At 51.3% G+C, this 22,894-nt stretch overlaps 1 protein-coding gene across 3 annotated transcripts in view; it reads left to right on the top strand.

The window, feature by feature from the left end:
* CTNNBL1 (catenin beta like 1) overlaps positions 1-6,390 on the top strand; it is a 162,026-nt gene extending 155,636 nt beyond the window's left edge. For all 3 annotated transcript variants that reach the window (XM_057701571.1, XM_057701573.1, XM_057701572.1), the window contains one exon: positions 6,198-6,390. In XM_057701571.1, coding sequence (XP_057557554.1) covers positions 6,198-6,286 — 89 coding nt within the window. In that variant the 3' untranslated portion in view covers positions 6,287-6,390. The remainder of the gene's footprint in view (positions 1-6,197) is intronic.
* Positions 6,391-22,894: the final 16,504 nt, after the last annotated feature.

Below are 22,894 nucleotides of genomic sequence, written 5' to 3'. Positions count from 1 at the left end.
TCTTGCATTCTCTCCCTTTCTTATACACACACACACACACACACACACACACACACACACACACACACAGAGCAAAGAGAACTCTTTCCCAAGACCTCTGGGAGGAATCTGTTCAATATTTATAAACTGCTGCAGCAGCTGTAATAACCAGAGGTAGCTGGCACCACCAAGATTTGGTCCAAATAGGATTCTGCTCTGGAAACAAAGAACGAGTTGGGGTAAAGGGTGGAGGGTGAGAGATGAGGTGCGCAGTTGGTGCCGGCTGCCAGGGCAGTGGGAGAGCACTCAGGGCTCGTCAGACCTAGTTCTGGGCCTGGCTCTGTGGCTGGCTCGCTGTGGGACCCTGGCCGGCCACCTGCCCCTCCAGTTTGCGGTACATTTCTGAGAGCCCTGCCCGCCCTGACATTCAGTGACCGGGCATGAGGGAGCGTGGCCCCAGCAACCCACTCCACATCTGTTCTGACCGCTGAGGCCCCTTTCCTCCAGGACATTCCATCCAGAGCCTTACCTTTTGTGAGGATGTTAGAGCCAGAGGCCCTGCCAGGGCCAGGCTGCTTTGGAAATATTTTCCCCCAAAGGATGGGGAACAGGCAGGGTAAGATACTGCCTAGGTAGGAGGATGCCATCTTAGGGACCAGCTCCCCCACCCCCGCCATGGCTTTTGAGGTGCCTTTTTCACGTCTCATATATGTTCTTGGTTTGAATCTCAGCTCCTCTGCCATCCTAGACGTGGGCAGGTTGCTTCGGTTCTCTTCTAAGCCTCAGTTTCCCTATCTATAAACAAAGATGGTGCTCTTTGCCTTATAGGATTGCTGCAAAGATTAAATGAGACAATATACATAAATGCCTGGCATGTAAACAGTGTTCACCGCATGTGAGTCCCCTTCCACTGTGTACAGGATAGCCCCTCTTGCAGATTTTACTAACTTCCTTCACACCCCATTTCTAGAGAGCAGGTAATCTGACCGTTTCCCCCTTCCCCGCACGCAGAGCGACAGAACAGACTTGTCCGGGGTGGGTGCTCTGTGTACAGCAGTGGCATGTGTTTTTTCTAAGGCCGTGGTAGGGGTGATTCAGCTGGGGATTGATACAGACTTTGGTCCTCTACTCTGCACATCCCTGAAAAGAGATTAGGTCCCTCCAGGGAAGTTGGCTTTACTTGGAAAATCACTGCCCCAAAGGATTAGACTGTTTCTCCACTTCCCTCTCTCCTGGGTCTGAGAATACATTAGCAGAACACAGTGTTAGTTCAATCCATTAAGACTCTTGCTTTCAGACCATGCCTCTGAGGGTATTAAATGCTTTAATGGTCATTTCTTTCTCTCCTGGGGCAGTAACTAGATCATTCACACGTGAGTAAGAGATACCACTTACCTACAGCCTGTAGCCTTCTCCCGCAGCCCAGTGCCTGTTCTCCCGTCACCCCGCCCTCCCTTTAAGGAGCATTTGCTGTTGGAGGTGATGGATGGGCCTAACAGAAGAGGATGATTTCCAGGGGGAGACACACAGCTGGCCCATGTCTGAATCCCAAATCCAGTCTTCCGGCACATGTCCAAAGTAATAAAGAGGACGGAGGAAAAATGAAGAAGTAGCAGGAGCGAGGTTATTTCCCCAGCACAGCGGGGGATGGGAGGTAGGGGATGGTTTGCACACTTTCTTCCCTTTCCCCAGTCTTTGTCTGATTTGGATCAGCAGATGTTTTATTATGCAGAAGCCTCTTGCAAGAGAGTTTTCTGGTGTTCTGTCTCAGGCCACCCGAGGCAGGGAGCTGGGGGCAGACGCACAGGCACTCATCCTGATCCACTGCTCTGAGAGCGTGTTCACAGCACCAGGCTGGTAGTTGGCTCTCAGCCAGGCTTTGCTGGGAATTTAGCTCAAAGTAAGGCAAAAGCCTGTACCTTCATGAAGCTGCCAGTCTAGAGGGAGAGAGGGGACAAGTAGAAGATGATCTAGAAGTCAGGCCTGCGATGGAGACAGAGGCCTGAGGACGGGAGCAGGAGTCAGAGGTGAGCAGGCAGGGCTTCGCAGAGTGTGCTTTAAGATGGAACATGAAGGACAAGTGGGGTTTCCGTGAGAGAAGTTGCTGGCCTGAACAAAGCAGGCTTGGGGAGGGATTAGTGTGTCTTGAACATCTGTTATTACTAGGGTCTCTATATGCATTTTCAGAGGGGGAGACCATGCAAGGCCACCTGGGATTGTGAGTCAGAGTTAGGATTCAAACACAGCCCACGATGTTGCATCATCTCCTCTCTGAGGGCAGGGGCGGGGCACGGCCAGCGCACAGAGGAGTTGGATCTCCGTCCTCCCCATCCGCTGCCGTGCTCTGTGCACCTGCTCCTGGGAGTCACCGCAGGAAGCCCAGGGCCCCACTCGCCACTCAGGCCCTGCACTGTCATCCCTGAGCGCCACACGTCATTTCTGTGCCATAGTCCACTGCTTCCTGCCTCCTAACACCAGCTGGGCACATTATCTGGGGGCCAGGACACTTCTGAGAATAAAACGGAGGCGTATTAAGAATTGAGCTGGGAAGGAGAAGTAACAACGGACACCTCAGAAATACAAAAGATCATGAGAGACTACTACAAGCAACTATATGCCAATCAATTGGATAACCTGGAAGAAATGGATAAATTCTTAGAAAAATACAATCTTCCAAGACTGAACCAGGAAGAAATAGAAACCATGAACAGACCAATCACAAGTACGGAAATTGAGGCAGTGATTAAAAATCTCCCAACACACAAAAGACCAGGACCAGATGGATTCACGGGCGAATTCTATCGAACATTTCGAGAAGAGCTAACATCTATCCTTCTCAAACTCTTCCAAAATATCGCAGAAGGCGGAACACTCCCAAACTCATTCTACGAGGCCACCATCACCCTGATACCAAAACCAGGCAAAGATGTCACAAAAAAAGAAAATTACAGGCCAATATCACTGATGAATATAGATGCAAAAATCCTCAACAAAATACTAGCCAGCAGAATCCAACAGCACATTAAAAAAATCATACACCATGATCAAGTGGGGTTTATCCCTGGGATGCAAGGATTCTTCAATATACGCAAATCAATCAACGTGATACATCATATCAACAAATTGAAGGATAAAAACCATATGATCATCTCAATAGATGCAGAAAAAGCTTTTGACAAAGTTCAACATCCATTTATGATAAAAACTCTCCAGAAAATGGGCATAGAAGGAAATTACCTCAACATATAAAAGCCATATATGAGAAACCAAAAGCCAACATCGTTCTCAGTGGGGAAAAACTGAAAGAATTCCCTCTAAGAACAGGAGCAAGACAAGGGTGTCCACGCTCACCATTATTATTCTACATAGTTTTGGAAGTTTTAGCCACAGCAATCAGAGAAGAAAAAGAAATAAAAGGAATCCAAATTGGAAAAGAAGAAGTAAAATTGTCACTCTTTGCAGATGACATGATATTATATATAGAAAACCCTAAAGACTCTACCAGAAAACTGCTAGCACTAATTGATGAGTTTAGTAAAGTAGCAGGATACAAAATTAATGCACAGAAATCTCTTGCATTCCTATACACTAACAATGGAAGAGTAGAAAGAGAAATTAAGGAAACTCTCCCACTCACCATTGCAACAAAAAGAATAAAATACCTAGGAATAAACCTGCCTAAGGAGGCAAAAGATCTGTATGCAGAAAACTTCAAGACACTGATGAAAGAAATCAAAGACGACACAAACAGATGGAGGGACATACCATGTTCCTGGATTGGAAGAATCAGCCTAGTGAAAATGACTGTACTACCCAAAGCAATTTACAGATTCAATGCAATCCCGATCAAATTACCAATGGCATTTTTCACAGAACTAGAACAAGAAAGCTTACGATTTGTATGGAAATGCAAAAGACCCCGAATAGCCAAAGCAATCTTGAGAAGGAAAAATGGAGTTGGTGGAATCAGGCTTCCTGACTTCAAACTATACTACAAGGCCATAGTGATCAAGACAGTATGGTACTGGCACAAAAATAGAAAGGAAGATCAATGGAATAGAATAGAGAACTCAGAAGTAAGCCCAAGCACATATGGGCACCTTATCTTTGACAGAGGAGGCAAGAATATACAATGGGAAAAAGACAGCCTCTTCAATAAGTGGTGCTGGGAACATTGGACAGCAACATGTCAAAGAATGAAATTAGAACACTTGACCTAACACCATACACAAAAATAAACTCCAAATGGATTAAAGACCTACATGTAAGGCCAGACACTATAAAACTCCTCGAGGAAAACATAGGCAGAACACTCTATGACATACATCAAAGCAAGATCCTTTTTGACCCACCTCCTAGAATCATGGAAATAAAATCAAGAATAAACAAATGGGACCTCATGAAACTTAAAAGCTTTTGCACAGCGAAAGAAACCATAAACAAGACTAGAAGGCAACCCTCAGAATGGGAAAAAATAGTTGCCTATGAAACAACGGACAAAGGATTAACCTCCAAAATATACAAGCAGCTCATGAAGCTTAATACCAAAAAAGCAAATAACCCAGTCCACAAATGGGCAGAAGACCTAAACAGACATTTCTCCAAAGAAGACATACAGATGGCCAACAAACACATGAAAAGATGCTCAACATCACTCATCATCAGAAAAATGCAAGTCAAAGCCACAATGAGGTATCACCTCGCACCAGTCAGAATGGCCATCATCACAAAATCTGGAAACCACAAATGTTGGAGAGGGTGTGGAGAAAAGGGAACTCTCCTGCACTGTTGGTGGGAATGTAAGTTGGTACAGCCACTATGGAAAACAATTTGGAGGTTCCTTAAAAAACTACAAATAGAACTACCATATGATCCAGTAATCCCACTCCTGGGCATATACCCAAAGAAAACCATAATCCCAAAAGAAACATATACCATAATGTTTATTGCAGCACTATTTACAATAGCAGGACATGGAAGCAACCTAAATGCCCATCAACAGATGAATGGATAAAGAAGATGTGGCATATATATACAATGGAATATTACTCAGCTATAAAAAAGAATGAGATGGAGCTATATGTCATGAGGTGGATAGACCTAGAGTCTGTCATACAGAGTGAAGTAAGTCAGAAAGAGAAAGACAAATATTGTATGCTAACTCACATATACGGAATCTAAAAATGGTACTGATGAACTCAGTGACAAGATCAAGGATGCAGATGCAGAGAATGGACTGGGGAACTCGAGGTTTGGGAGGGGGTGGTGGGTGAAGGGGAAGCTGAGACGAAGTGAGAGAGTAGCACAGACATATATATACTACCAACTGTAAAATAGATAGCCAGTGGGAAGTTGTATAACAAAGGGAGTCCAACTCGAGGATGGAAGATGCCTTAGAGGACTGGGGCGGGGAGGGTGGGGGGAACTCGAGGGAGGGTGGGGGGGGAGTCGAGGGAGGAAGGGAATACGGGGATTTGTGTATAAAAACAGATGATTGAACTTGGTGTACCCCCCAAAAAAATAATAAATAAATAAAATTTAAAAAGAATTGAGCTGGGGTAACAGGGTAAACGGGGCTGTGTGATTCCCCACCTATATCCCCATTGCCTCAAATAGTGGTTCTCAAACGTGAGCAGCATCAGTACTACCTGGAGGGCCTGTTCAAACAGACCCCATTCTCAGAGCTTCCTAATAAGTAGGTCTGGATTGGGCCCCCAAATCTGCTCTTTTTTGGGGGCGGGGGAGGTTGCCGAGCCATGTGGCTTGTGAGATCTTAGTTCCCCGACCAGCGATTGAACCCGGGTCCCAGCAGTGAAGCGCTGAGTCCTTACCTCTGGACCACTGGGAAATCCTCCAGATCTGCATCTCTAACAAGTTCCTGCTCTATGTTGCTGCTGCTGGTTGGGGTCCGTGCTCTGAGAACCACCGGGTCTGGGGCCGCGCCTGCCCGCAGTAGCATCCACTGTGTGTGTTAGGTGAAGAAAGGCTGCGGCTGGGAAAGGAGTGGCGGCAGGGGCGGGGGAGTTGGGCCCTTTCCATCACGGGCCTCGAGTGCACGTCCAGGGAGTTTGTGCACAGTTGCCACCGTGGGTGCCAGCAGAGGCATTAGAACGCATGCACCCCACAGGGGCTGGGGTTCAGAGCGAGGTATGACGTGGCCCGGCCACAGTGGACCCCACACCTCAGGTTCGCGCCTAACCCTGCCTTTGCCTCCCCAGAGTATGCGGAGAACATCGGGGACGGCCGGAGCCCAGAGTTCCGGGAGAGCGAGCAGAAGCGCATCCTGGGCTTGCTGGAGAACTTCTAGGGCCTGGCCCTGGGCAGCCGGACTCTCTCTGTACCTCCCCCAGAAACAGTTTTTACGGAGCTCGATGTGACTTTTGGACAAATTAAAGCTAGTTTTGGTATTCCTGGGCTGGTGTTCTTTGTGCTGTCTAACCTCTACCTGACCCTTTCCCCAGCGGTGCTCACGGGACACGTCTGAGGGGGCTTGGTGGGTCCCCTCACCCTTCCAGTGAGGAAGCCGAGGCTCGGAGAGCAGATCACTGTTAACGTGGGCACTGTGGCTGCCCAGGGGGTCGCGGTGAGGCTGCCCATCTGCAGCTGGGAAGGGGAAGGCATGGACTGGGGACCTCTCTGGGGCTTCCGGCCCTGACACGGAGAGTGTGGGCGTGTAACACGGGGCTCATGTGGAAGCACCCTAGGGAGGCGCTGCGAGGCCACCCCCAGAGTGCAAGTCCTCCGAGCAGCGGTCTGAACCCCAGCCACGTCAGAGTCACTCTGGTTGGAAGGGGGACTTAAAAGTATATATCTGTGTTGGGCCCCACCCCAGAATGATGAAATCGGAGTCTCTGGTGTGGCCCAGGCGCTGGTACTGTTCTAAGCCCCCAGGTGGTTCCGAGTGTCAGGGTGAGCACCGCCACTTTAGAGCAAATGGTCCAAATCCAGCTGCATCGTTTACCAGCCGTGGCAGCTTGGATGGGTGACTTTACCTTCCTGAATCGCACTTCCTTCACCTGCAGAGTGGGGGTAATAATACCCATTTGGTGATTTCTTTGTCCTTCCCTCACATATCTGTGGCTTCAGAATTGCAGTCTCACCCTTTTCACAGGGACTGTGAGAAAGCCGGTCTCCTCCTTTACAGAAGTCAGCGGTCCTTAAGCGTGTTTTTAATCTGTCACAGAGAATAGAGTCCTCATGAGTGAGGAGTGGAAGGACCAACGACTTAGAATGAAGTGTTTAGCCCAGGGTCAGCAGGTCAGCTACAAGGGACACCGCATGCCCTGCCCTGCGCCCGTGGCCACTGCTCAGTCAGAGCGGCTCTGGCTTCTCGGTGAGCCCCCAGGGACAGGGCTCCGGGAGGCCACTGCCAATCTGGCCAGAGTTCACATGCCAGGCGAAACTCTTCCCCATCCCAGGCAGCCCTCCGGGGGGACTCAGAATAGGATGGCACCTGTGTCAGCCCGGATTGGGCTGGTGACAGAGCAGTGAGTGAGGCAGGTCCTGCCCTCCTGGTGCTCACGTCCAAGCTGGCGGCAAGATGGACGGTGCGCCTGTTATTACCACCAGGTAAGCGCTCCCCAGAAAGGCGGAGGGAGCCTGTTCCAGGGCCTGTTACAGAATCACAGTTGCCCTACAGTCACGTTTTGGATTTAGTTACTTTTTAATTTCACTTTTCTGTAATTATAATAGTGACCGTGTATCAGACACCTGCTATGTGCTACTTACTTTACATCCGTTCTTTCTAACCTGCACAACAGCCCTGCTGGCATCATTTCCCCCAGGTTACTGAAGCCGAGACTGACATCCCAGGGGGTGAGTAACTTGTGCAAGGCCCTGGGACCAGTACGCACGGAGCCGGCATTCAAAGCGAGGTCTGTCCGACTCCACAGCCCGTGCTCTGCCCTCCGCTGAGTGACCCTCACGGGTCACTGACTGATACAGTCCATTTCAATCTGTTCCACTGCCCATGTGGGATTTAATGAATTCACAAAGAATGTAACCTATAGGATCTTAGATTTTTTTTTAATTTATTTTTTATTGAAATGTAGTTGATTTACAATGTTTAGTTTATGGTATACAGCAAAGTGATTCAGTTATACATATATATATGTATTCTTTTTCATACTCTTCCATTATGGTTTATTACAGGATATTGACTATAGTTCCCTGTGCTATACAGTAGGACCTTGTTGTTTATCCATTCTCCTTTTTTTTGGGGGGGGGGCTGTGCCTTGCGGCTTGCAGGATCTTAGTTCCCCGACCAGGGACTGAACCCACACCCTTAGCAGTGAAAGTGCCCAGTCCTAACCAATGGACCACCAGAGAATTCCCTCTCCATTCTATACATAATAGTTTGCATCTACTAATCCCAAACTCCCAATCCATCCCTCTCCCACCACTCCTCCTCCTTGGCAACCACAAGTCTATTCTCTATGTCTGTGAATCTGTTTCTGTTTCATAAATAAGTCAGAATCTTAAAATTTTTGAACTAAGGTTTGTACTTAGATCATTCGTCCTTTAGCTTTATTTTCTTTTTAAATTTTGTTTTTACCCAGGTAATGCTGTATGTGGTACAGAAGTTCAAATTTTAACAATAGGTATACAGTGAGGAGTCTACTTCCCATCTCCCATCCCCCAGGCTTCCCTGTCCCCGGAAGCAACCACTATCACCTGATTATCCACCCAGAGAAGTTCCGTCCAGCAGTTTTCCAGCTGTTCTCTACCTGAGCCCCAGGCTTCCCACAAGTGCATCAGAAGCCAGCATAGAAGGTGGGTGGGGCTCCAGGCCACTCACCCCTCGTCTATAGTCTTACCACCTTGCCCTGAGATTTTGTTTTCCCAATAAGTCCCTGTCCTAAAGGCAAGTTTGAACTCACACCTTCACTTTCAAATGAAGGAAGTTGTCCCCTTTTCCATCAGCTTTGTGATGGGAGGGTTTGGCGGGAATATGAGGTATATAATCCCTTAGGATTCAGAAAGAGTGTACAGTTCCAAGGGTTGGTGGACCAAGGAGCGGGGATGAGGAGAAATCGCTAAATTTAGCTAGTTTTAACAACTCGCCACTCAAGGCTAAGAAAAGCTTTAGGAACAAGGGAACTACCCTCATTATTAACCTTGTTCACCCTTAGGCTTGTGGGGTGTGGTCCTGCCTCTTGCATCTGCTCATGGCTGAGACTCTTCCTCGCTGAGCTGCCCCACGCCTCCAGGAGGACTTCTTGGACTCGAATAAAGGCCCTATTTGCCCTGTGATTCTGAACTCGACTTCTGTGTCTGCCACTCTTGGGCTCGGAGAGCTCTCCCCTTCAAACACAGCCCCTTCGTGTCCATCCTTGTGTCCATAACTGACTCCAGGACATTGCACCCCAGCCAGGCAGGATTCCTTTTCCTATCCAAACATGGCAATAAAATAGCCTTTCAGCACTGTTAGCCAGAATTTCTTCACGAGGGAAATGAGGATTTCATTTTGCTCTTCCTGCCCAGCCCGCGGCTCTGTTTGTGGTGGTCGGCCTGAATTCAGCGGTGGCAAGATGGGCCATGTCTAATTTAGAGAGATTTGCATGCAGGCTGCATTCCTTCTTTATCTGGGGAAACGCGTCGTCAGGGAAGCTGGAAGGCATCCTTCAGTCACCCCCACAGCAGCACCAGTGCCCAGGTGGCATCCCCTGCTATTACCAAGAGCGTCAATTTAGTGTCAACGGGGAGACGACGAGACGCGCTTTCCTAAAGGCAAAAACGTTGTGATTAGATTTTCTTACTCCACAGTAGAGGTAAAAGCGGAGCCACATTTTTCAATCTGTCTTGCTCCCTGGTACACATGGAAAGTGTTTGGTATCACAGCGGTGGGCCTTCGTTATCTGTGCCGAGAAAATGGCAAGCGCTCCTCCAGTCACCTTTCCCTTGATTAGGTAACACACGCCCTTGGCATAAACTTCAGAAGGTACATAAGGGGATTCAGCAGATAAATCTCCTGCTGGCTGCGTCTCCGGCCCACCCAGGCCCCTCCCCAGAAGCAGCCAGCACTAATGAGCTGGAGTATCCTTTCAGAGGCAGTCTTAGGTGTTTTCAAAGTGAATAAAAATATAGTCCACACAAATGATGTCATCTCCTGTTCTCTGTTCTACCCCCCGCTTTTCCCTCTACATCTACCCAGCACGCAGAGCCCCCCGCCCCCTCCCTTAATAGCCAAGCTCCATTGCAGGGCTGTACCGTGATTTAGTTAATCCTGTTAATGGACATTTAGGCTGCCTTCGATCTTTGGCTGTTACAATGCTGCAGAGAACATCCTTGTATAGAACATCATTTCACACGTGTGTGAGTTTAAATTCCCAAGCAGAATTGCTAGGTCAGAGAGAATGTGCATTTTTCACTGTGACATATGTTGTCACGTTGCCCTCCTTGCACCAGCGGTGTATGTGAGGGCCGTCCCACACCCCCTGTGGCTGTGTTAGCCATTTTCATCTCTGCCTCTCTGATCGGGGAACAGAGTTTGTTGTTGTTTATAAATTTATTTTATTATTTATTTAATTATTTGGCTGCGTTGGTTCTTCGTTGCTGCGCGCGGGCTTTCTCTTGCTGTGGAGCACGGGCTCTAAGCATGTGGGCTGCAGTAGTTGCAGCACGTGGGCTCAGTAGTTGTGGCTCACAGACTCTAGAGCACAGTCTCAGTAGTTGTGGCGCACAGGCTTATTTGCTCCGAGGCATGTAGGATATTCCCAGACCATTGGCAGACAGATTCTTAACCACTGCGCCACCAGGGAAGTCCAAGTTTGTTGTTTTAATCTGCCTTTCTCTTATGAGTGAGGCCATTCAGTGTTTCAGAAGAATGGATTTATTGAGCCTATGCCATGTTGGCTGGTGATCATTGAGCTCTTGCTACAAGCTAGTCAGATTAGCACCTTTAACTTCATTTGTGAGGTGTAGGTACTTTTATCATCAACCCATTTCACAGATGAGGAAAGCAGATCGAGAGGGTCAGTGGCTTACAAAGTGACAGAGCTGGGAGGGGAACATAAGCAAAGTGGTTCCAAAGTTCACACTCTTGACCCCAGAGCCACACTGTCCCCAACTGCGTAGCAGAGAAGGGGCTCCACCCTCTTGCCCTGGAAGCAGAAGCCCCAGAGAAACAGCCCACTCGGCCTCATGACTGAAGCCCTCAGTGGCCCCACAGGGTCCCTGCTTTCTCCCCGTGTCTCTCACGCCACATCTGAGCGGTGGCTGCAACACTCACCTGCGTGGGGGCCCCGGGGCCAGGCTCCCTGGCTGCTCTTCCCAGAAAGAGGGAAGTCCAAGGAACGTCTGGAAGATTAGGCTTTTCCACCGCAGCAGTGAGGAGGAGGAGCCCCTTTCAAGCAGGCTTGGAGTAAGGACCCCGCCTCTGTGCATCTGCCAGCTCACACCCCTCGCCCAGAACCTCCCCGCTCCTCGCTCCTCTTCCCATGTTGTCTCCTTTCAGTCATCTCCCAGGAGATGTTTGCTGAGCATGTACTCTATACCAAGCCCCATGCTGGGCTCTGGGACATGCACTCCAGATTGAAAGGCAGGTAGCCAGACAGGGTGTCACAAGAGAGTGATGATGGGCTTCAACAGACATGAGGGGCAAATGGAAATCAAAAGAAAGCTGGAGTAGCAATACTCATATCAGATAAAATAGACTTTAAAATAAAAAAAATATTACAAGAGACAAGAAAGGACATTACGTAAAGATCAAGGGATCAATTCAAGAGGAGGAGATAATTATAAATATATGTGCACCCAACATAGGAGCATCTCAATACATAAGGCAAATGCTAACAACTATGAAAGAGGAAATGCAAGGCAGAAATAGAGACACAGATGTAGAGAACAAACACATGGACACCAAGTGGGGAAAGCGGGGAGGGTTGTGGGGGGATGAATTGGGAGATTGGGATACCAAATTGTACACTCTAAATATATGCTGTTTATTGTCTGTTAGCTGTATCTCAATAAAAGTTCTTTAAAAAAAAATAGACACGACGGGCAGAGAGGGGCCCCCAAACCTGGCAGAAGAGACTGGGAGAGACAGGACCTGGCACCATAACTGTCTTGAGTGACTTTCATGGAGGCCTTAGGATGGCCGTGAGTCTCAACACCCAAGAGGTAAAAAGTAATTCGAGGCAGGGGGAACTGTATAGTCAAAGGGATGAGGCCACAACAATGCTTGGGGCCTTTGGGGACGTGGGGGTTTCACAGTTACCTCGTTGGATGCCCTGGCTACCGTGAGGCCAGCGAGACCAGGGTTGAATGAGCTTCCGGCTGTGGCAGAACCTGACAGAACCACATGTGTGGTAATTTCCTGGGAGCTTGAGGGTCACGTTTGTCCAGGATTACAGCTTGTTCCGGTTCAAGTGTCCGCAGTCCCTGAGTGACGGGGAAACAGATTCCACTGGATGGCGATGAAGCCTCCATTCTGACCCCTCAAGCAAGATCCAGCCTTGCAGGGTGGTCCAGAAAGTGCCCAGGACCCAGATACACTAGTAGCTGAGCAAAGAGCAAGGACACCACCCCTAAGGCAGCGGGAAGGCTGCAGGAGGCTTTCCACAGCCCCTGGGAAGAGGCTCTGCTCAAAAGCCCTAGGGAGCAGCTGGGGAAGAGCCCCCAGAGACAGGTCTTCAGAAACCAGGGCCGTGGTCTGGCCACAGCTGAGGAAGTTTCCAGCCTGGCTCCAGCACCTGAGGCCTCAGCAAGCCCACCCACCTGGGAAACACCCAGAAGCGAGAGGGCAGCAGACCAGGGGCAGGGGCCCCCAGCCCAGCCTCCATGAGACACGAGCCTCACCCTCTTGTAATCACGGCGGTCCTTCATCTGGGGACTGAGAGGGTCAGCCTGAGGAACTCCACACCTGTGACCCGCTCATGTTACCCGGGTGTTCATCAGCCCCCCACCCCCGTCACTTACTGAACACCCACCAGAGCTGGAAACAAAACAGACATTGTCCCTGCCCTCCAGGAGCTCACGTCCTCATGGGACAGACTGAAGGACAACAAACAAGTAAATACATAGAGTGATTGCTGAGTGTCATCAAGAAGCAAACTTGGTGCAGTGATGGAGACTAGGTCATGGGGGACCCTGAGGGTGGGTGGTCTGGGAAGTCCTCTTCGATGAGGTGCCTTTGAGCTAAGTTCTAAATGATGGCAGGAGCTGGGCAGCCCAAGAGCTGAGGGAAGAGAGGTCTAAGCAAAAGCACAGGTGCAAAGGTCCTGGGGCAGAGAGTCATTCTCCAGAAAGCAGCCAAAAGAAGCCACTGTGGACCCAAGCATGAGGCAGGGGCTGGTGGGGTATAAGACCAGAGAGGTGGGCAGGGGACAGGTCTCGCAGGGCCTGGAGGGCCACGGAGGGGTTTTGCGCATGGAAGGGATGTGACCTGGTTTTGGAAAGATCCCTTTGATGGCTTGATGGAGTTCACACTGCGGAGCCCAGGGTGGAAGCAGGAGACCCAAGAAGAGGAGATACTGGTGCTTTGGACCAGGAGGAGGCAGTGGGTTAGAGACAAGGGGCTGGGGATGTGGCTGAGGCAGAGCCAGCCGGTCACTCTGTAGGGACGGGCCGCTGCCCCGGGGAGCCTTCCCCCAGCATGAGGACTGGGAGCAAGTTCATGGGCCCAGTCGGAGTCAGGTGGGGCCGGCAGAGAGCTGCTCAGTATATAAATATCTTTAATGAATAAATAGAAGTGCTTTTAGGGCTGGTGGAGTCACATCATTTCCACCTGCCGTAAAATTTCATTAGAAGCAGGCGCTGCAGGGGGAGAGAAATGGCTGCAATAAATCTGCCCGCCCACCCTTGGGCCCTGCCTCTACTCCAAGCTGACGCAGCTCCACTCCCTGGAGAACCCAGCCCCAGGCCCCTCTTCCCAGGCCTTCCTGGGGCCCAGGGGAGCCTGGCCCTTCCCTGCCCACAACGTGAACAGGCAAGAGGCAGCAGTGGGCAGGGACAAGTATCTTGCCATTAAAATCCAGGGGCCTCACTCTCCTTAGCTGGGAAATGGACACAGAAACTCCTGCCCCCCTCCCAAGTTTACCCCCTCCCCTGGATGCAAGGATTTTACTCTCTTCTCATCGAACGCAGATTAGTGGGTTTCAGAGGAAGCAGTAATCAGCACTGCTGAGCTCCTGGGACAATAGAGCTGGGGGAAGCAGAACTTGGGGTCAGATGTTTTACAGATGAGAAAACAGAGGCCCCAAGAAAGTGGGGGATGGTCCTAAGATCACACAGAATGTGTAGATCCAACCCTCAGACTACCCCAGTGTTACGTACGTTACAGCACCGACTAACTGCCTGGCTCCTTGAATCCTCCCCACATCTGTGTCAGGTGGACACTATCATTATACCATTTTGCAGATGAGAACACTGAGACCCAGAGAGAGCTAGGATCCGGGTCACCCCATCAGTAAGTGACAGCCCGCTGAAGAGTCCAGTTTCCAGCCTCCCACCGCAGCCTTTTTTTTTTTTTTTTTTTTTGACTTTATTCAAGTGTGGTAGAGGTGGGATTGTTTTCTCAAGGCCTTCAGAGAACTGGGGTGGAAATTTTGCTGAGTGCCTTCTACATGCTGGGTAGTCTCTGAACCAAAGGCCATGGTTCTCAGCACCTGGCTGCATCCCTGTAGCATCTTCCATGGATGCTGTGTGGAGGTAAGTGTCATGCCATGCTTACTTCCATTTTACAAACAGGAAAAGGAAGTACAGAGAGATGAAGGAATTTGCCCAAGTTCACAGAGCCGTGTCACTGATGCTGGCTGTGGCTGCCAGCACTCAAACAACTGGAGATCCTCAGGCTCCTCCTTTGGCCCCACAGCCACCCTCCCCCAGCCAATGGGTGTAAGGCCAGGAAGCCTGGCCAAATGAACAGACCCAGCTGGCAGCTTGCCTGGGCCCATGGTTATCAGTGAAGCTCATTAAGTGGCCATGGCAGGACGTGGCCCGAGCAGGCTGCCTCCCCGGTGCCGCCCCTCCTCCCACCACCCACCTTACTCCGGTCCTCTCGGGAGCAAGGCCTGAGGACAGGTTCTTGCTTTTAGCAGCTGCAAGCAAAAGTCTCTCTGTAATTGGGGAAGATTAAAAGAGGTACAGACAAGTTTCACCAGGCTGGCCCTGTGGACCCACATGGGCAGTGAGCACAGGGCATGGATGCTGGAGATAGGCTATCTGGGTTCAAATATAGTTCTGCTTCTCCCCAGTTGTGTGGTCCTGGGTCAGTCACTTCACCTACCTGAGCCTCAGTTTCCTCACCTACAAAATCGGGCAATCGTGCTATACAATATCACTTACTGTCTAGACCAGCAACAAGCTGATACACAGGAAGTGCTTGAGCACCTGTAATGTACTAATCAGTGGTCACATCATCCTCCCTGATATACTTATCTCATTGGGTGTTCTTGTTCACCTTCCCCACTGGACTGTGAGCTGGCTCACCCTTGTTTATACCTTCCAGAATGAAGACGCAAACCCACGAGGACACCAATCCGTCCATCAGCAAACACACAAGCTAAGGTCCTTCAGGAATGAAGAGTGAGCAGTGTGTTGTACACAAGTGCTCTTTTTTTTTTTTTTTTTTTAATTTATTTATTGGTTGTGTTGGGTCTTCGTTGCTGCATGCAGGCTTTCTCTAGTTGCAGAGAGTAGGGGCTACTCTGCTGCAGTGCGTGGGCTTCTCATTGCAGCGGCTTCTCTTGTTGTAGAGCATGGGCTCTAGGCACTTGGGCTTCAGTAGCTGTGGCACGTGGGCTCAGTAGTTGTGGTGCGCGGGCTTAATTGCTCCATGGCATGTGGGATCTTCCCAGACCAGGGATCGAACCTGTGTCCCCTGCATTGGCAGGCAGATTCTTAACCACTGCGCCGCCAGGGAAGTCCCCAACAAGTGCTCTTTAAGGGGTTGGAGAACCGAACCCAAGTGCAGTGGGTGAGCCTGAGCTACTATCCAGCCGCTGCTTAGAGCCCGTACTGACGTCCGCTACCCCAGGCCCTTGTCCATGCCCTTCCTTCTCTGCGACCTGCCCCACTTCCCATTTCCCCAAACCCCTGCTGACCCTACTCATTCCTGAGATCAGTTCCCTCTCTGGGAAGCAGGAGCACATGTCCCGCTCTCAGAGGGCCCCCAGCCTCACGGGAGAAACAGAGGCAGATACAAACCCCATCAGCCAGAGCGTGATAAGCAGAGGTGCCGAGAACCCCACACACTCTGCCCTCAGCCCTGAGGCCCCCCAGCTCCTCTTCCACCCCCTCTCTGCCTTCCCCAGACCCCCAGTGAGCCTTCCCTGAGCCCACTTCTTCCCACCTTCCCTGTGAGCTGCCTGAGGGCAGGGGCTGTGTTTTGTCCACTTCTGCTCTGCTGTGCCCAGCTCGGGGCCTGCCACCCAGGAGGTGCTCCCGCAACATTGCTTCAGCAAGTACTTTATGAGCACTTACTATGTGCCAGACCCCGTGGGGACAGAGAACAAACAAGGCAGACGTGCTCCTTGTCCTGCTGCCTTCCAAGCAGGGGAGAGAGAAGTAAATAAGCAAGAGATAAACCAGCAAGGCAGCTGGAGATGGCACTGGGAGCTGTGAAGAAAATAAAAGAGTGACTGGAAGGAAGGATGGCTACCCTAGTCTGGATAGTCAGCCTTTCTGAGGAGGTAATGTTGGAATTGAGAGCAACTGCCAGGGGAAGTTGGGAATAAGATTCTAGACAGGGAAAATAGCAAGTGCAAAGGCCCTGGGGCGGGAGTGTTGTTTACCTATTGAGGAGCAGCTGGATGTGTTATGTGAATGAGGAGAGGGGAGGAGATGAGTGTGCAGAGCGGGGCAGGGACCAGACCATGCAGGGCCTCATCAGCTACAGTGAGGAATCCGGATCCTCTCCTGCATGCAATGGGAAGCCATCGGAGGGTTTTAAGTAGAGGAGGGAAATGCGTGGAATATGATGACTGAGTCAAGGAGGGAGGGAGGGAGGGAGGCGGTGGATGAGGGGAGGGAGGGTGAGAAGATGAATGATGGAGTGAGGCATGGAGACTGAGACTCTGGCCACCGGCATGGAGGAAGCGCCACTGTGTGGGGCAGGATCTCGTCCCCGCCTGCCCTCTGTATCCCTCTGGCCCACTGCCTGTAGGGCCAGCCTGGGCTCACAGCGGTCAGAGAGGCTGACACAAAGCAGTCTGAGTCAGGGTGGGAAGCGGTAGGAACATCTGAACTGAGTTATGTCTAGGAGGGTCCCCGCCACTTCCTGCTGTCCCCATTTTATAAATGGGGAAATCAAGGCTCGGAAAAAGGAAGAGGCTGGACAGTCATAGACATTTCTGGGTGAGAGCTGAGACTTGAACTCAAAGCCCAAGAAGGGTCAATAAAATATATCCCCACATTCTTGTGGGAAATGGGGAGTCTACCTGGAAGGCAAGTGGGGAGTAGAGAGACGATACTGTCAAAAACACACAAAAACACTCACGGGCAAGCAGAGTAGCTCATTCTTCCTGGGGCATCATGGAGGGCATCGTGGAGAAGGTGGCATTTGAACTCAACCTTGAAGGGTGGAGAATTGGGTGGAGAGGGGGAAGTGGGGCAGGAGGGGAGAGGTTGCAGAGTGAAGAGTGTGGCAAAGCCCCAGAGGGAGGAAAGCATGTTGGAAGAAGTGTGACTGCTGCAGGGTGGCCAGAGCCTGGGTGAGTAAAGGCAGTGGGCAGGGAGGAGGGCATGACGGTGGTAAAAAAGATGACGGAGAGGTGGGCACAGCCAGATTAGGGATGCACGAATGCCAAGGCCAAGTGTTTGTACTCTTTTCAGAGGGCCCAGAGGGGCCCTGGAAGGGTTCTCAACCAGAGAGAGGCAGGTCACTTATGTATATGAGTCCGAAAGACTCTCTGGTTTTGTACCTAATGGATGGAAAAGGGTAGGTCAGGAGGCTGCGAGAACCGGGGAGTGGCTGGTACTATTGTCTAAGGAAGCGTGCTGGTGGCTTCAGGCAGGGCCGTGACCTTGAGGATGGAGAGGATGAGACATATCTGAGAGCTATTACGGAGTTAGAGTGGGCCGGGCTTGGTCAGGGAGAAGGGGGGCTGAGAGCAGAGGTGGGTCAGATGGCGCTGTCACCTCCCTGGCCTGAGACTAAAGCCATTCATTAATGCGTTTATCCATCTCTCCAACCATCCAGTCACCCAGCCGCCCACCTACCCTTCCTTCCATCCAGCAGGTGTCAGTCCTCTCTCTGGGCGGGTCCCTTTATGTTTTACAGGGTGGAGCGGGGGCTATAGGATGCTCAGACCGGTCCCTAGCTCTCTGGAGCACTTCATGGTCTCACGGGGAGACCATCGTGACAAGAGGTGGTCACAAACCAGGGTGCCAAGCACAAGTGAAAAGGGAGACAAAGGCTGGAGGAGGGGGTTTGGGGGGAGAGGCGAGGGGGAAGGGGCTCAGCATAGCCCAGCTCCACTTCAGGACGGTGGGTCTGCAGTGTCATTGTCCCAGACAAAGGACAGTACATTATTAGTGTTATTAATTATCATTAATCTAATTAAATGGCAATTACAATTAAGAACACAGTGGTAAAAATGCCACCTTGGATTTAAATGCCTCTTCTCCTCCGGCATCCGAGTGATACTCCATGAGCTCGCCCCGCCCCCCCCGTGGCTCCACCTCCGACCCCTGTGTCTCAGAGTCCCAGCTGAGGGGTCACAGAGTCCAACTTGCCTTGTTTTACAGATAAGCAAACTGAGGCCCAAGGTGGGGAAGTGACAGGCGCCAGGGTTGCCTGCAAATCCATGGCGAAGGTGAATTTACGCCAAGAAGCCCCATTCCCACTGCTTCCCAACTCACCCCATCCCTAATAGCCATTTTTTTTTTTAATATTTTTTCTGGGAAAAACAGCTGTCAGAGGCAGCCATCCTGTTGCGGATTAAACAAGGCAAATTCTATCGGAGAAGAATCAGAGACACCCCTGGACACCTAATTACATGGGCTGAAACGAGGAACATGGACAGGGGAATAGAAATATGAACAAAGTGCAGGGAGACGGCAGAGGCGCCTTCCCCATCACCCCCGAAGCCGTCATCTCCCCGAGGCTTCCGGACAGGATGCATCTCTCGGTCCTTGAATAAGATGCCTGCTCCCCAGGAAGGGGCTCCCCAGCCAGGGTTCACACACACACCCCTAAAGAGACAAAGAGACAAACTGGGGCTTGTGCACGCTGGGCTGGAGCAGTGCCCCCTTTCAGAGCCTCCTCCAGAGCCCCACGGAAAGCTAGTGTCATTTCGGGTCTCTAGCTGGGGCCACCCGGGCCGGGAGAGATCGGGCAGAGCTGGGCCGGAGCCCACATTGGCCTGGCCCCAGAGCTCTGACCTAGACAGGACCCAGGGCTCCGTCTGGATGCCGCCCCAGGCGCACTGCCCCTCGGCTGGCCAGCCCCCCAAGAGGGCTGTCCCAGGAGGTTTCGTCTGGTCAGTAGTGTTAGCTGCAGGGGGCTGGGCTTTGCTGAGATCCTGCAATTACATATGGGCAGGATTGTGAGCAGGTAAGGGCAGGACCCCGGTCTGATTCCATTTCTGCGTCCCCCACACTGATAGGCACCAGGGCAGACACTAACGAGCGGGTGAATTCAAGTTCATTCCGCTATAGTTATTGAGCATCCCTTTGTGTCCCTGCTGGGCTCTGGGAAGTCAGAAACGAACAAAACAAAGATCCCTGATCTTTTTCTTTCGTTTTTTTTTTTTTTTTTTTTTTTGCCACACTGCAGCATTCAGGATCTTAGTTCCACGACCAGGGATCAAACCCGTGCCTCCTGCACTGGAAGGACAGGTTCTTAACCACTGAAATGCCAGGAAAGTCCAAAGATCCCTGCACTTAAGGAACTCATGGGTGGAAGGAGACAGGCACAAAGCAAGCTAAACCAATCAAAAGAAGAATGAAATGATATAATTTCAGATAGAAACAGGTGAGATGAAGAAAATAAGGGAATGAGGTAAAGCGCAAATTGGAGAGCGTGTTGTCTGAGGGGTACGGGGGGTTCTACTTGAAATAAGGTGGTTCTGGAGGACCTCTCAGAGGAGGTGATGTTCCAGCTGAGAGCTGAAAGGCGAGTAGGTGCAGCCGAGGGTGGAGCTGGAGGAATGTTCCAGGCAGAGGGAGTAGCCTGAGTGTGAACTGAACGGACTCACGGGCAGATATAATGTGAAGGAGGAGGAGAACGGAGACTGCATCAGGAGGGGCTCTCCTATGAGAAGACAGGCCGGGAGCCAGGGCCAGGCAAGTGTGCCCCCATCGCCCCCTGCATCCTTCATGGCTCCCAGGCCCCTCCGAGAGTCCCACGTATCGGCTTGGTGCGCCTGTATTGGGGCATCCTCCCTCCATCCTCCATCTCCTGCAGCCCCCATGACAGGCCTCCTCCAAGGTGACTTGCTCATTGGTTACTTAGTATTATTGGTGCACCATTAATAATGATTACTTCTCACCTGCCCCCCTGCTGTTCACTTTCTACTTTCTTTTTTTTTCTTCTTTTTTTTTTTAACCTGGCACGTGGTTTGTGGGATCTTAGTTCCCTGACCAGGGATTGAACCCAGGCCCTGACCAGGGATTGAACCCAGGCCCTGGCAATGAAAGTGCCGTGTCCTAACCACTGGACTGCCAGGGAATGCCTTATTTTCCACCTTAACATAGGTCAAAGGGCCTAAGTCACTGGGCTTTCTGAGTCTCAGGTCCCCCATCCTAGCGTTCTGCTTCTTCCAGGCCAGGCTCTTCCAGGGCTGTGACTCCAGGCTTCACGCTGTGTGACCTGGGACAGTTTACTGGTCCCTCTTAGCCTCTCTTTCTGCCTCGAACACGGAGATGGGGGCAGTACCCCCACCCCCTCTACCACGTTGCTTCGCACCCATCACCCAGTGGCTCATTGAATCCACACCCACAGCAACCCTGCAAGATAGAGATGGAATTGTTACCCGACCCCCTTCTTTACAGATGTGGAAACAGGGCCTAGGAGGGGCCATGTGGCTTGGCCAGAGTCACACAGCCAGCAAGTGATACAGTGGGCTTAAAACTCAGACCCTGGCTGAGATGAGACAGCGGTGACATTTCCACACAAATTTCCTGGTCCCTGTGGTTATATTGTGGTTATGTAAGAATATGTCTTTGTTTTAGAAAATGCACGCTGAAATTTGGAGGTAATGGCGTATCACATACCATGTTTGCAACTTTTCTGTAAGTTGGAGATTAGTTCAAAATTTGCAAAATTTAAAATATCCAAGATACAGAAACAAAAGCCAAACGAACAAGGCCCGTGTTCCTTCCACCCTGGGCTCAGTGTCCAGGCACGGCTGGCTGGGCTGCCACCTGCAAGGTGGGTGATGTAATTTTACCCCTCACTTTGCAAACCTGGAAACAGAAACTCCGAGTCCTTTTCTGAGGCCACACAGCCAATGAGGGGCAGGATTCCTGCTCCCCACCTAGTGAGGCAGAAAAATCAGAGAGAGGGGAACACAGACTGGGGCGGGCAGGGGGCAGCTGGCAATTTGTGGCTGGGGGATGTGGGGCGGGTGCTGGGGGCCAGGGCGCTGGACCAAGTGGTACCCCCGCCCCCTGCTTTAGAGCCCTCACTGGGCTCCTACCCCGGTCAAGGGCTGATTGATCCTCCACGGTCCCCAGAGCTGGTCCCACATCCACACCTTGAGCTGCTGCGTGTTTTCTTGTCTCTGATTGTAAACAGATTTGACTAAAGAGGTAAATTAGAAGTTAATTAGAGAGAACATGATTGATGAGGCAGTTTGCCATGATTGGGAGGCGTGGAAAGGATGGGGCTCCCAGCATGGAGTTGATGGGGGAGGGGGGTGGAGGGAAAAATTCACAAGCCCGTGGATCTGGAGGGGGCACCCAGCATGGTATGCACCCGCTCAAGGCTGCCCTTTCTCCTAAGCTCCAGGGTCAAGGCCAGGCCCCTCCAGGCACGAGGGTCCACGTGGGCACTCCATGAGACCCTGTAAATGGGAGCCGGGCCCTTGCTGGACTTGGAAAGAAGCAGCCAGCTTGTCCTGTGTATGGCCAGAAGTTGTATCCTTGATGTGCAGGCTGAGCTGGGGAAGATGCTGACGCTTACCAAACACTTACATGGCTCCAGGCCACGTGCAGCTTCTCAAAACCTTGCAAGGTCAAGGCTGTGTCTCTGTTTTCTAGATTAGGTGCTCTGGGAGACTCAGAGAGCTAAACCAACTTGCCCAAGGTCACACAGCTAATAAGGATGATCCTGAGCCTGACCTCTAGAGTCTGGGTCTTTCCCAATTACGGACTGTGCGCGTGGTCATGTGTGCAACTGCAAGGCACCCCTGCTTACATACCCCCAGCAATGGTGAGCTCACTTCCTCACGGGGCAGCCCGTCCAGCAGCAGGACAGCTCTGACTGTGGGAACGTTTGTCTTTGTGTGGACCTCGTCTAACTCCCTCCAGCCCCACCTCCAGGCCCCAGTTCGGTCACTTGCCCGCTTCCTTCATGTCCCAGAACATAAACCCCTCCCTCCCCAAACCCAGGGTGAGGAGATACCTTAGAGGTCACCTCACCCAACTCCCCCATCCTTCTGGGGAAACTGAGGCCCAGAGAGGGAGCAATACCCCAGAGTGACACAGTGAGCTGGTGTCAGTGCAGGCCCCGGGCTCCCCTGTGGCTGAAATACCACCATCAGTCACTCCCACCCCATGCCCCACATCTTTTGCTCCCCAGGCCGAAGAGTCAGCTCTTCATTTATTTATCCATGATTTCCCTCACTCATTCAATCAGCCAGATTCACCGAGGCCCTGCTACGTGCTAGGCTCAGAGAACATGAGTGAGGAGAATCGGGCTGACACCTTGGGGTGCTCAAGCCCAGTTGGGGATGGCAGGGCTGCAAAGGACAGGGGTGAGGAGCTAAGGAGAGGCCTTGAGAGGGACAGCGGCCCCTCCAGGAAGTGGCAT

This window comes from Hippopotamus amphibius, chromosome 12, assembly GCF_030028045.1.
Source record: "Hippopotamus amphibius kiboko isolate mHipAmp2 chromosome 12, mHipAmp2.hap2, whole genome shotgun sequence".
NCBI lineage: Eukaryota > Metazoa > Chordata > Mammalia > Artiodactyla > Hippopotamidae > Hippopotamus > Hippopotamus amphibius.
Note: the sequence above shows the minus strand (reverse complement) of the source record. Positions and strands in the feature narration are given on the sequence as shown.